At 39.9% G+C, this 11,400-nt stretch overlaps 1 protein-coding gene across 1 annotated transcript in view; it reads right to left on the reverse strand.

Moving 5' to 3' along the window:
• The window catches only part of LOC120540149 (protein mono-ADP-ribosyltransferase PARP14-like), a 34,122-nt gene extending 33,377 nt beyond the window's left edge, over positions 1-745 (reverse strand). Inside the window, exon 1 of the mRNA XM_039771059.1 lies at positions 486-745. Within this exon, the coding sequence (XP_039626993.1) occupies positions 486-657 (172 nt within the window). The 5' untranslated portion in view covers positions 658-745. The remainder of the gene's footprint in view (positions 1-485) is intronic.
• Between the last annotated feature and the right edge of the window lie 10,655 nt (positions 746-11,400).

Here is an 11,400-nt window from a genome sequence, read left to right on the forward strand (position 1 = left end):
CGCGAGAATTCCCCAGACTTAACCATATCACGTTCATATTGCCGTTCCCATAATTAATATTATCTTTATTTGCTTGCAATAAGAAGTCAAGGAAAATGACACCTTTTATTGTCTAACTAAAAAGATTACAATATGCAAGCTATCGAGGCAGCTCAGGCCTCACCAAGATATAGATAAGTGGCTAATTCCGGGCAACTGTAGACACCTCCGTTCACTAAATGAAAATCCGTGCACTTCTCTTGTCAGAGGACACTCCTTCGCAGGTGCTGCTGCTTTGAGCGGTTTAGCTTTTGCCTTGCAAATCAGAGTTGCGTGTTCGGTTTCCATGCACTTTGACTACGCGACCCCGAGACGGACACCTCGCCTGCCGGTGCTGCTGTTCTTATAACCAAGTAAATGAATATACAAATGAATAAACACTCGAAAAGAAATCAGTAAATAAAAAAACGGTAAAGATCGAAGGTTGTAGGTTTATCTTTTCATACCTTGCTCCTCTTTAAAGGAAATGGTGTATACATTTCCTTGAAGAAGTTTTAGTTCGCTGCATTCTCCGCCTCCGGATTTTCGTTTTATCCTAAAATAAGAGACGATCCGCTCTTTGTGCTTTTCCTCCAAATTGCGTAATTCCACACAAATGGGATAAGGATAACTTTCCATGGCAAGAGAAAATACATATAATCGTTTATTAATCTGGTGCCTTTTTTAACCACCGATTCGATGTGTCGCCACCTCAAAACGTTTTCTGAAGTTTCACTTTCGTTAGTGAGCTTTGGTTGACAAAGGTGTGCCGGACTTTCAAAATACCATTGTTACAATGTCAAAAATGCTGTATTACTGGTTATAGAAAACATTTTTAAAGTGGTATATAAAAATACAAACAATTAGGCTCCGTGAAAATAGTTGATGTTGACCTTCAATACTCTGGTTAGGTTTCTACAAAATGGACAGGGAAGCACATTTTTAAATTAGTGTACCACGGAAAGAATGTATTTTACGTGCAGATTAAAGATTAAATTCCACTGGTCTGTGGTGGGAGGGCCGGGCGCCCTGCCTGCCTGCCTGGGGTTTGTTTCCTGCCTTGCGCCCTGTGTTGGCTGGGATTGGCTCCAGCAGACCCCCGTGACTCTGTAGTTAGGATGTAGCGTGTGAGGATAATGGATGGATGGATTCCAGTGATTGGATGATGGACCAGAACTTAAAATAAAGTGTTTTTTCCGCAGCAATGCCATAGGAGATCCATTTTTGATTCCCAAAAAATGCTCCCCATGACAGTTCTAGAAAGATTTTTTTGTTTATTTTGATCTGTAACAGGCTCTTTACAGTAAATGTCTAGGAGAAAATGATCACTGATTTGTGAAATACCAGTAAGTCATAATTTAAAGGGACTCTTGCTGTCTAAAAGAACACATACAAGTCCAGGTTTTATTAACTTGTTAGTGTTCTGATAGCTAGCCGATTACATTCAAGATTTCAAAGGTTTTCTTCATATTAGAAAGTTTTTCAAATCACCAAAAACCAAATTCATGTGCAAAGAACCCTTCCCAGAACCCTAGTTTGAATCTATGACGGGTGTTCAGTAACTAGAAATGCTTTTTTCATACAAAAATGTCTATAAAATCATAGCTGTTTTGAGTAAAGCATGCTAAAATTGTATGCTATGTACTTGTACTTTTTTTTTTTTCAAACTCTGTCAACATGTGCCCACTTACTGTAAGGTCATATATTAGAAGTTGAGAAATTTGGCAAGTGAGAGGAGAGCATTCCGTTCATCAAGTTTGTTTGTTTAGCTAAGATGTCCCAATATCTCATTCAGATTCTACCAAAAGTTTGTCAAGGCTCCTGCTTCAACTTCATGTCTCAGTATTTTATTCCAGATCCCTACGGCTTTTTGAGTAAAGAAGTGCTTTAAGACTTCAGTCCCTTAATTTCCACTGGTGTCCCGTGATTCACCATTAAGGTCAAATAATTCTGTGTGATCTGCTTTATCAATGCCTTTAAGAATCTTCAACACCTGAATTAGGAGTCTCCTCTGAACAGGTTTAATTATCTGAGTCGGTCACAGTGTCTTTACGTCCTGGGATGTACCTGGTGTCACACACGTGTGCATGGGAAACAGCTGAAGGGGCTAAATACTAGTAATTCTACGCCAGGCCAGGGGGTGGCGGAGTGTACTGACTATCTCTCTCAGTCCCTTGCAGACCTTTCCCGGGAAATCGCGCCTGTTGCCGGCCCCAAGGATGACGTCACTTCCGGGCACGAGGACGCCACTCCCAGTTCCTGCACAGATGACGTAATTTCCCTTCCAGGCCCTTAAAACTGCCATCTTGCCTCAGTACAGGCAGCTCTGTTCTGGATTCTGAACTAAGCACATTGTGCTACTCAAAACCAACTTTTGCAGCCGATACAATTATACATGGTGGCTGCCCCAAATCTTTATGATGTATCCAACTCATTCTTCTTACACTGGTTACTCTCTCTGTACACCTTCAAGTGCCGCTATGACTCTTTTTTGTAGCTGGTGACCAGAACTACACAGACAATACTCCAGATGTGGTGTCATTTAGTGCATTGTACAATCTGACCATAATGTCCCTCCATTTATAGTCAACAATTTTTATGACATAACCTAACACTTCATTTGCTTAAATGATGAAAATGTTGTGCCAACATAAATCCCTTAAATTCTTTTCAGAGGTTTCTTTCTGTAGGACAGTGTCTCCCATCTTGTATTTTTAATTGACGTTCCTTTTGCGCACATATGAAGCGTTTTGCACTTTTCAACATTAAACTTAATTTTCCAAGTGGACACCCAGTTCTTTTTTTTAATTGTTTTTGCTGCCTCCCCAGTGTCTGACATTCCACCAATTTTAGTGCAATCTCCAAATTTCACAAACTATACTGTAATCAAGGCCATAAATTTCAATCAGAAAAAGTAATGGACCTAAGGCAGATTCCAGAGGGACTCCTCTGATGGCTTGCACTCCATGTGGAGCATTCTGTACTTACCTGTTTATGTTTTGGGAACACTCTACACCCCAGTCACGTTGGTTTAATATCTTTTTATACTGAACTGTATATCTTAAATAGCCACAGAAATACAGTAATAGTTACAAATAGCACTTTATTAGGTTGTGTGGTTCTTTGTAGAGCCATTGCTTGATAAAGAACCATTTAAACCTGGGAAGCGTTCTTAGCATATTAAATTTGAAATCTTTAATGAATTGTAGTTAATGTAGCAGGTTAACTGAAAGGTCAAAAAAAAAAATTGAAAGCACAAACCATTGGTATCTGACAAATCTGTTACCATCTGTTCATTATGGAGATTGTTATACAGTAGATCTAAAAAAATAAAGGTTCTTTCTTATACATTTATGTGGATGATTCTTTTGTAAGCCAAAGATTGTTCCCCTATGGTACTGCTCAAAAGAACCACTCTAGCACTTTCAATTCTAAGAGTCCAGTCGTAATGTTCTTTACTACATTGCATGCAGGAACAACACTATTGCTTAACTGGAAGAATAACTCATTCATGAAGATGCTTTCATTCTCTTAAACTACAAATAAACTCTACAATTTAGTAAGAATGAATTAATATTATTGTAAAATAAGCTTGATGGGTCTTTACCTAAGCTTAGCAGCTGTTTTAGTAGGTATGAGGAACCACAGTGGACTCTCATCATTTAACGCTCTGATGTGGGTGGGTGTGTTTGCTTACTCTTATATGTTTTTTGGAGTTCAATGGCTATATTCTTCTGCTATTTATATTAGTGTATCTTTGACTGAACTTTGTGTTAATGTACTGTACACTCTTAATAACAATGCTTCCTTAATGCCTATTTACTGTGTTGTATGGATCCTCCCAGAGCCATTGCTTGACAAAGAGCCCTTTCATTCTGAGAAGTGTGCTTTGCATATGGAAGTTGTTCTTCGGGTTGGGAAAATGTACCTAATATGTAGGCAAAACAGAAACCTTTATTGTAGGCTACCTAGCAGGATAGAACAGACAAAAAAATATATATATTTTTTGTTACAGTATGCAGCAGGAGTCCATTGGCATTTCACAAACCTGTTTGCCACATAATCATGGTTATTTCTGAAATCTTATGAAAGTAAATAAAAGTTCTTCATGTTAATAGTTTTATGGGGAGCCAAAAATGGTTTCCCTATGGCAGGTGTGTCCAAGTATGGTCCTGGAGGGCTGCTGTAGCTTCAGGTTTTCATTCTATCCTTTTCTTAATTAGTCCCCAGTTTGTTTGCTATTTAACTTATTTTCCCTACATTTTAATTGCCTTCTTTTTTAAAAGATTCATTCCTATGAATTTCTTCTTTTTTTCCTAATCAGCACCCAAACAGAAATGAGATGTGAATACAATACAATACAACATTTATTTATATAGCACATTCATACAAAAAATGTAGCTCAAAGTGCTTAACATAATGAAAAAAAATAAATAAATAAAAGACATAGTAGGAAATTAAAATAAGCCAGCATTAAATAACAGAATAAGAGTAAGGTCCGATGCCCAGGGAGGACAGAAAAAACAAACAAAAAAAAAAACTCCAGACTGCTGGAGAAAAAAATAAAATCCGCAGGGATATCAGACCATGAGACCACCCAGTCCCCTCTGGGAATTCTACCTAACATAAATTAAACAGTCCTCTTTGTATTTAGGGTTCTCACAGAAGGACTTGATGATGATGGTCATGCAGACTTCTGCTTTTTAGTCCATCAATGTTGGAGCATCATAAAGCTTTGAGTAGATGGTTAGTGGCGCAGGCCGCCACCACAGAAAAAACGGAAAAAGAAACAGAAGAGAGAGTAGGGGTCAGTACGGACTTTAGAGCCACCATGAATAGTTATTATAATGAATTGAACATACAGAGTATCAGGATTAAATTAAAGTGAAGCTATGAGAAGGCCATGTTAAAGTAATATGTTTTCAGCAGTTTTTTTAAAGTGCTCCACTGTATCAGCCTGGCGAATTCCTATTGGAAGGCTATTCCAGATTTTAGGTGCATAACAGCAGAAGGCCGCCTCACCACTTCTTTTAAGTTTTGCTCTTGGAATACTAAGCAGACACTCATTTGAGGATCTAAGGTTATGATTTGGAATATAAGGTGTAAGGCACTCTGATATATAAGATGGAGCAAGATTATTTAAGGCTTTATAAACCATAAGCAGAATTTTAAAGTCAATTCTGAAAGACACAGGTAACCAGTGTAGTGACATCAAAACTGGAGAAATGTGTTCGGATTTTCTTTTCCTAGTTAGGATTCTAGCAGCTGCATTCTGCACTCGTTGCAAGCAATTTATGTCTTTCTTGGGTAGTCCTGAGAGGAGTGCGTTACAGTAATCTAGTTGACTGAAAACAAAAGTGTGAACTAATTTCTCAGCATCTTTCAGTGATATAAGTGAATCTTAAGTGAAAAATGCTGTCCTAATGGTCTGATGAATATGCGATTTAAAATTCAGGTTGCAGTCAAAAGTTACCCCTAAGTTTTTTACTTCCGTCTTGACTTTTACTCCATATGCATCAAGTTTATTTCTGATAGCAGAATACCCGCACTTTGCAGCAGAGAAGTAGTGTGTTAAAGAAGTAATGAAAAAGAAGAGGAAACGTTTTGAAAATAACATAATATGATTGTCAATGTAATTGTTTTATCACTGTTATGAGTGTTGCTGTCTTATATATATATATATATATTGTGGAACTTGACCCGGACACAGACAGACGGACATCGTTTGTTGCACCCAACACACGTTTATTTACAATGATTATATTTACAAATAAGTTCAGTGCACGTCCCAGTGCCTCCAGCACCGATCCCCCAAAGTCCAGGCCTCATAGTCCAAATGCCTTTCTGGCCACCTCCAGTCCTCTCTCCAGCTCCGTCCTTCTTCCACCCGACTTCCGCCACTGAATGAAGAGAGGCGGCCCCTTATATAGGAACCCAGATGGGCTCCAGCTGCTTCCCGGCATTCCTCCGCAGACACGCCCCAGTGTGGTGGAAGTGCCGGCTGCGCACCCGGAAGCCCTTCAGGTGTCCCTGCTCCTCTTCCCCCCAGCACTTCCTGGTGTGGCGGAAGTGCTGAGGTCCAAGGTTGTTCAGGCACTGGGGCGCCGCCTGTCGGTGGCCACGGGCCCCTCCAGGGTTGGGCTTCCAAGCCCCTAATACAACCAGGGCGGTCACCCCCTCGCGGTCTGGAGGAGGTACAAGCCCTCCTCCGGTCCTCCTGGGCGTGCCGGCTGGGCTCCACCCCCAGCCGCCTGCGACAATATATATATATATATATATATATACACACACACACATATAAACATATTGTGAACTCGGCCCGGACACAGACAGGCGGACATGTTGTTAAAACACCACCACACGTTTATTTACACAGACTATTTACAATAATGGTCCATTGGTCACTCAGACCCCAGTCACATGCACAATTACCCCAATCACACACAGTCCTGGCTACAATGCCTTTTCTTCGGGCCGCCTCCACAGCTCTCCTGAGCTTCGTCCTTCCACCTCCCGACTCTAGCCTCGAATGAATGGAGACGGCCCATTTTATATGGTTCCCGGATGAGCACCAGGTGTTCCCGGCATTCCTCCTCTGGCCACGCCCAGCGTGGCGGAAGTGCCGGCTGTCCTTCCGGCTGCTCTCCGGGCGCCGTCCTAAATCTTCCCCCCAGCACTTCCGCCACACCAGGTCCCCAAGGCAATGGGGCGCCTCCTGGCAGTGACCATGGGCCCCTACAGGGTGGAGCTTCCATGCCCTGTACCCGTGGCCCCCAAAGCAACCCGGAAGGCAACCCCCACATGATCCAGGGTGGGCACAGACCCACATCCGGTCCCTCATGACGTTCCGGCCGGGTCATGGCCCCTGGCATCCCTGACAATATATATACATATATACATATACATACATATGCACATATATACATATACACATATGCATATATATACACATACATACATCCACGTATATATACATATATACATATATATACACTTATCTACACACATACATATACACACACATACATACATACACACAAACATATATATATTCACACACACACACATATATATATATACACATATACATATACATACATATCTACATATATACATATACACACACATATATATATTGTCAGGGATGCCAGGGGCAACGATCCAGCCGGGACGCCGTGAGGGACCGGAAGAGGGTCAAAGCCCACCCTGGATCACGTGGGGGCCGCCTTCCTGGTTGTTTTGGGGGCCACGGGTTGAGGGCATGGAAGCCCTACCCTGTAGGGGCCCGTGGTCACCGCCAGGAAGCACCCCAATGCCTTGGGGACCTGTTGCCCAAGCACTTCCACCACACCAGGAAGTGCTGGGGGGAAGACTTTGGGAAACACCTGGAGAGCTGCCGGGGCGTGGCCAAGCGAGGAATGCCGGGAACACCTGGTGCTCATTCGGGGACTGCAAAAAAGGGGCCGTCTCCATTCATTCAGTGCTGGAGTCGGGAGGAGGCAGGACGAAGCACAGGGGAGGTGTGGAGGCGGCCTGAAGAAGGCATCTGTGGCCAGGACTGAGTGTGTTGGGGTTTGTGCACGGGACTGGGTCTGTGTGACCAATTTAATAATTGTAAATAGTTTTGTAAATAAACGTGTGGTGGTTGAGTAACAACATGTCCGCCTGTCTGTGTCCGGGCCAAGTCCACAATATATATATATATATATATATATATATATATATATATATATATATATATATATATATATATATATATATATATATATATATATATATATATATATATATATATATAAATATATATATATATATATATATATATATACACACACACACACACACACATACATCCACATATATACATATACTATATATACATATCTACATATATTCACACATACATATACACACACACATACATATATATATATATATATATATATATATATATATATATATATATATATATATATATATATATATTATATATATATATATATACCCATATACCTTTTGGGGTGCGAGCAGCTGTTGCTGGGGGTGCCAGAATCCATCGAGGAAGGAAAATGAAAAACATTATTTGTACAAAATGATAATTTATCTATCCATTCCTAAATAATTAAATGGGCAGGCTATTTCGTATCAGTGCAATACGCTGCTTGTTAAAACGGATGACTTCCGCTCTTACGTGCACTTAGTGCTGCGTGGGTATTATGAACTATCGTATCTGTTCAAGTTCTATTTAAATTTTAAATATAAGTAATTTTTATTTAGTCGACAGAAATATGTTTGGTAGGAATGTAAGTTGAATTTAGTCATCATTGCATAAATTTTTCTTCACCATAGAAATGTAAAGACTAAATTCAACTTACATTCCTACCAAAGATATTTCTGTCGACTAAATAGAACCTACTTATATCCAAATACAACTTGAAAAGATATATTTTTTCGAATCTGAACTTGCATTTTAGATCGACTTAACGCGCACTACATCAAGCCCCGTGCTATTGTGGTCTCGGCTGCCTGTCTCAATAAGTCACCGTCGCTTCGCTCTTACTTTTTTTCCGTTCATTTAATCATGGACCTCTCTACAGGTTTGTTTATTTTCGGGTTGTAATGTTCATTAAATTTACGTATCATCTGGTCCATTGTCGGACCGTGCATCTCACACCTAGGCCTTCAGTACTGCTCCTTCTGAATCAACCCGCCCCTCAAAAAGTAATTTATGGTTATAAAAACCATCTTAATATGCAGAAATACAGTATAAAGAGCCGCTGCATCACAAATAGATAACTCCTGTAGCCTCAATAAATGCCTTTATTGAATAGACAAACCAGGGGTGAACAAGTTCCTTTCTACTGCAGCCACAGTCGCGACACACATAAAAAACATCAATAATAACTCATAAACTTGCAATATTATTTAGGAAAATCGCAACATTTTACTCACCAAAACTTTGGATTATTTGTAAACAAAATCCATCCTCCTCTCTTTCCTCAAAAACAGTTCAATCACTCTGTCATACGGATTATCTGTGCGCCTCATCAAAAAGTCCCTTTCTATCGCCACCGAAGCTAATGCTGAAATTCGAACCTGCAGCTTCTATCCAATCAATGGGTCTGAATACAGTAACGTCGCCGTACGCCTGCTAGAGGGCTGCACTGACACCAACTCAAAATCTGATTGGTTGAAGCAACAGGTTAATTGACATTTATTCTGTGTTTGAGTGCCTGCACAATGGATTGGGAAGCCCTCTCTGCCTGGCAACAAATGATGGCTGAAATGTGATTGGTTAAATGTTTAATACGAAAATACATGCTTGGAAGCAGCACAACCATCGGAAAAACTATGAAAGGAAGCAGACAGACTATTTGGAATTATTTAATAAGTATTCATGGACAAAATATAATTAACATCAGTTTGTGATTCAGATATTATTAATTTTGAATATGCAAAGCACAGTCCTTCACCCGCGAATATTTACCTTATATGGGGAGGCACTCAATTACGTGGGAGGCGTGATGACGCGACACGCAACTCCGCCTCCCATGGCCATCGACCTGCAGTCTATTACAGTATATGGATGAAAAAATAGGTTCCAGTTGTGACCATTACGCGTAGAATTTCGAAATGAAACCTGCCCAACTTTTGCCCTGAGATAATCTGACCTAACGGAAGCATATAGATTGAGAAGAGCAGCGGACCCAGGATAGAGCTTTGTGGAACACCATATAGGATATCATGTGTCTTTGAGTTGTAATTACCACAACTAACAAATAATTTTCTCCCTGCCAGGTAGGATTCAAACCAATTTAGGGCACTGCCAGAGAGGCTCACCCATTGACTAAGTCGATTTCTAAGAATGTTGTGATCAATTTTATGAAATGTGGCACTCAGATCTAGGAGGATGAGAACAGATAGACAGCCTCTGTCTGCATTTACCCGTAAGTCATTTACTACTTTAACAAGTGCAGTTTCTATGCTGTGATTGGTTGTAAAACCTGATGGAAATTTATCAAGAATAGCATGTTTACTGAGATGGTCATTTAACTGCATAATGACTGCCTTCTCTAGAATTTTACTTAAGAAGGGCAGGTTAGAGATGGGTCTAAAATTTTCAAAAGCAGAGGGGTCAAGATTATTTTTCTTGAGTAGGGGTTTAACTACAACAGTCTTAAGACAGTCTGGGAAGACCTCCATATTTAATCACAAATTTACTATGTCAAAAATATCAATTAGCACGCCCGATATTTCTTTGAAAAAACTTGTTGGTATTGGGTCAAGGACGCAGGTGGAGGGTCTCAGTTGCGAGATTATTTTATGTAAATCTATTCTGGTGAAAGAATTGAATTTGTTTATAACGGAGTACTGGGCCTTAGGAGGATCCGCAGTGTATGTACTATATTAAATAGTAGAAGAAAATGGTCTGATAGACCAATGTCAATGACCTGCTTTACATCAACTTTTAGTCCTTTGGTAATTACTAAGTCTAACGCATGACCTGCTTTATGTGTAGGCTGATTAATGAGCTGTCTCAAATCAAAAGAGTCCAGAAGGTTCATGAATTCCTTTACTTTTAGGTCACACTGATTACCGATATGAAAGTAAAAATCACAGACTATTAAGAGTGTGTCATAGTTCATAATTAAAATTGACATTAAGTCTGAGAATTCCTCAAAGAAAGACACCTTAAATTTCTATACACAGGTCTATACACGGATAATACTAGAACTTGAGAATCTCCATGAATAACAATGGCGAGATACTCAAAGGACTTGAATTTAACAACACTAACATCTTTACACTTTAACCGGCACGAGTAGATGTTTGCCAAGCCGCCCTCCTTCTTTCCCTGGCGATCTGCACGAGTAAAACTGTAATCCGGAGGAGCAGATTGGAACAGCTGCGCCATCTGAGCTAAGCCATGTTTCACTTAGTGCAATAAAATCAATTTTTCTATCACTAATAAGATCGTTGATAAAAAACGTCTTGTTAGTTAAAGCTCCGACACTTAATAGTGCCATATTTAATGTTTCGGAGGTGCAGAGCTGAATTCTATGCGCGTTATTGATATTTGGAACAGAAAATAGGTTATTTTTGTTAGCTCCACTCTGTGTGTATTTTTTATGTAATCTGTTTTTATAGATTTAATACATTTTTCATCTAAAGTAGTAATTGCAATTAAATTATTGGTGTTTATGCCGCACTGCCTAGGTTTTTGACGTGCATTAAGATTGGTTATTAGAGTATTTATGTTGTGCACTTCTCACGGAAGACTTTGTTAAGCAATTATCATGTCCTAGCAAAGCAGTAGCATTACAGAAGGGATTAAGAGTAGAAATAGACAGTCAAGATAGACGAATTACCTTAGTGATGTTT

Source organism: Polypterus senegalus, chromosome 1 (assembly GCF_016835505.1).
Source record: "Polypterus senegalus isolate Bchr_013 chromosome 1, ASM1683550v1, whole genome shotgun sequence".
Taxonomy (NCBI): domain Eukaryota; kingdom Metazoa; phylum Chordata; class Cladistia; order Polypteriformes; family Polypteridae; genus Polypterus; species Polypterus senegalus.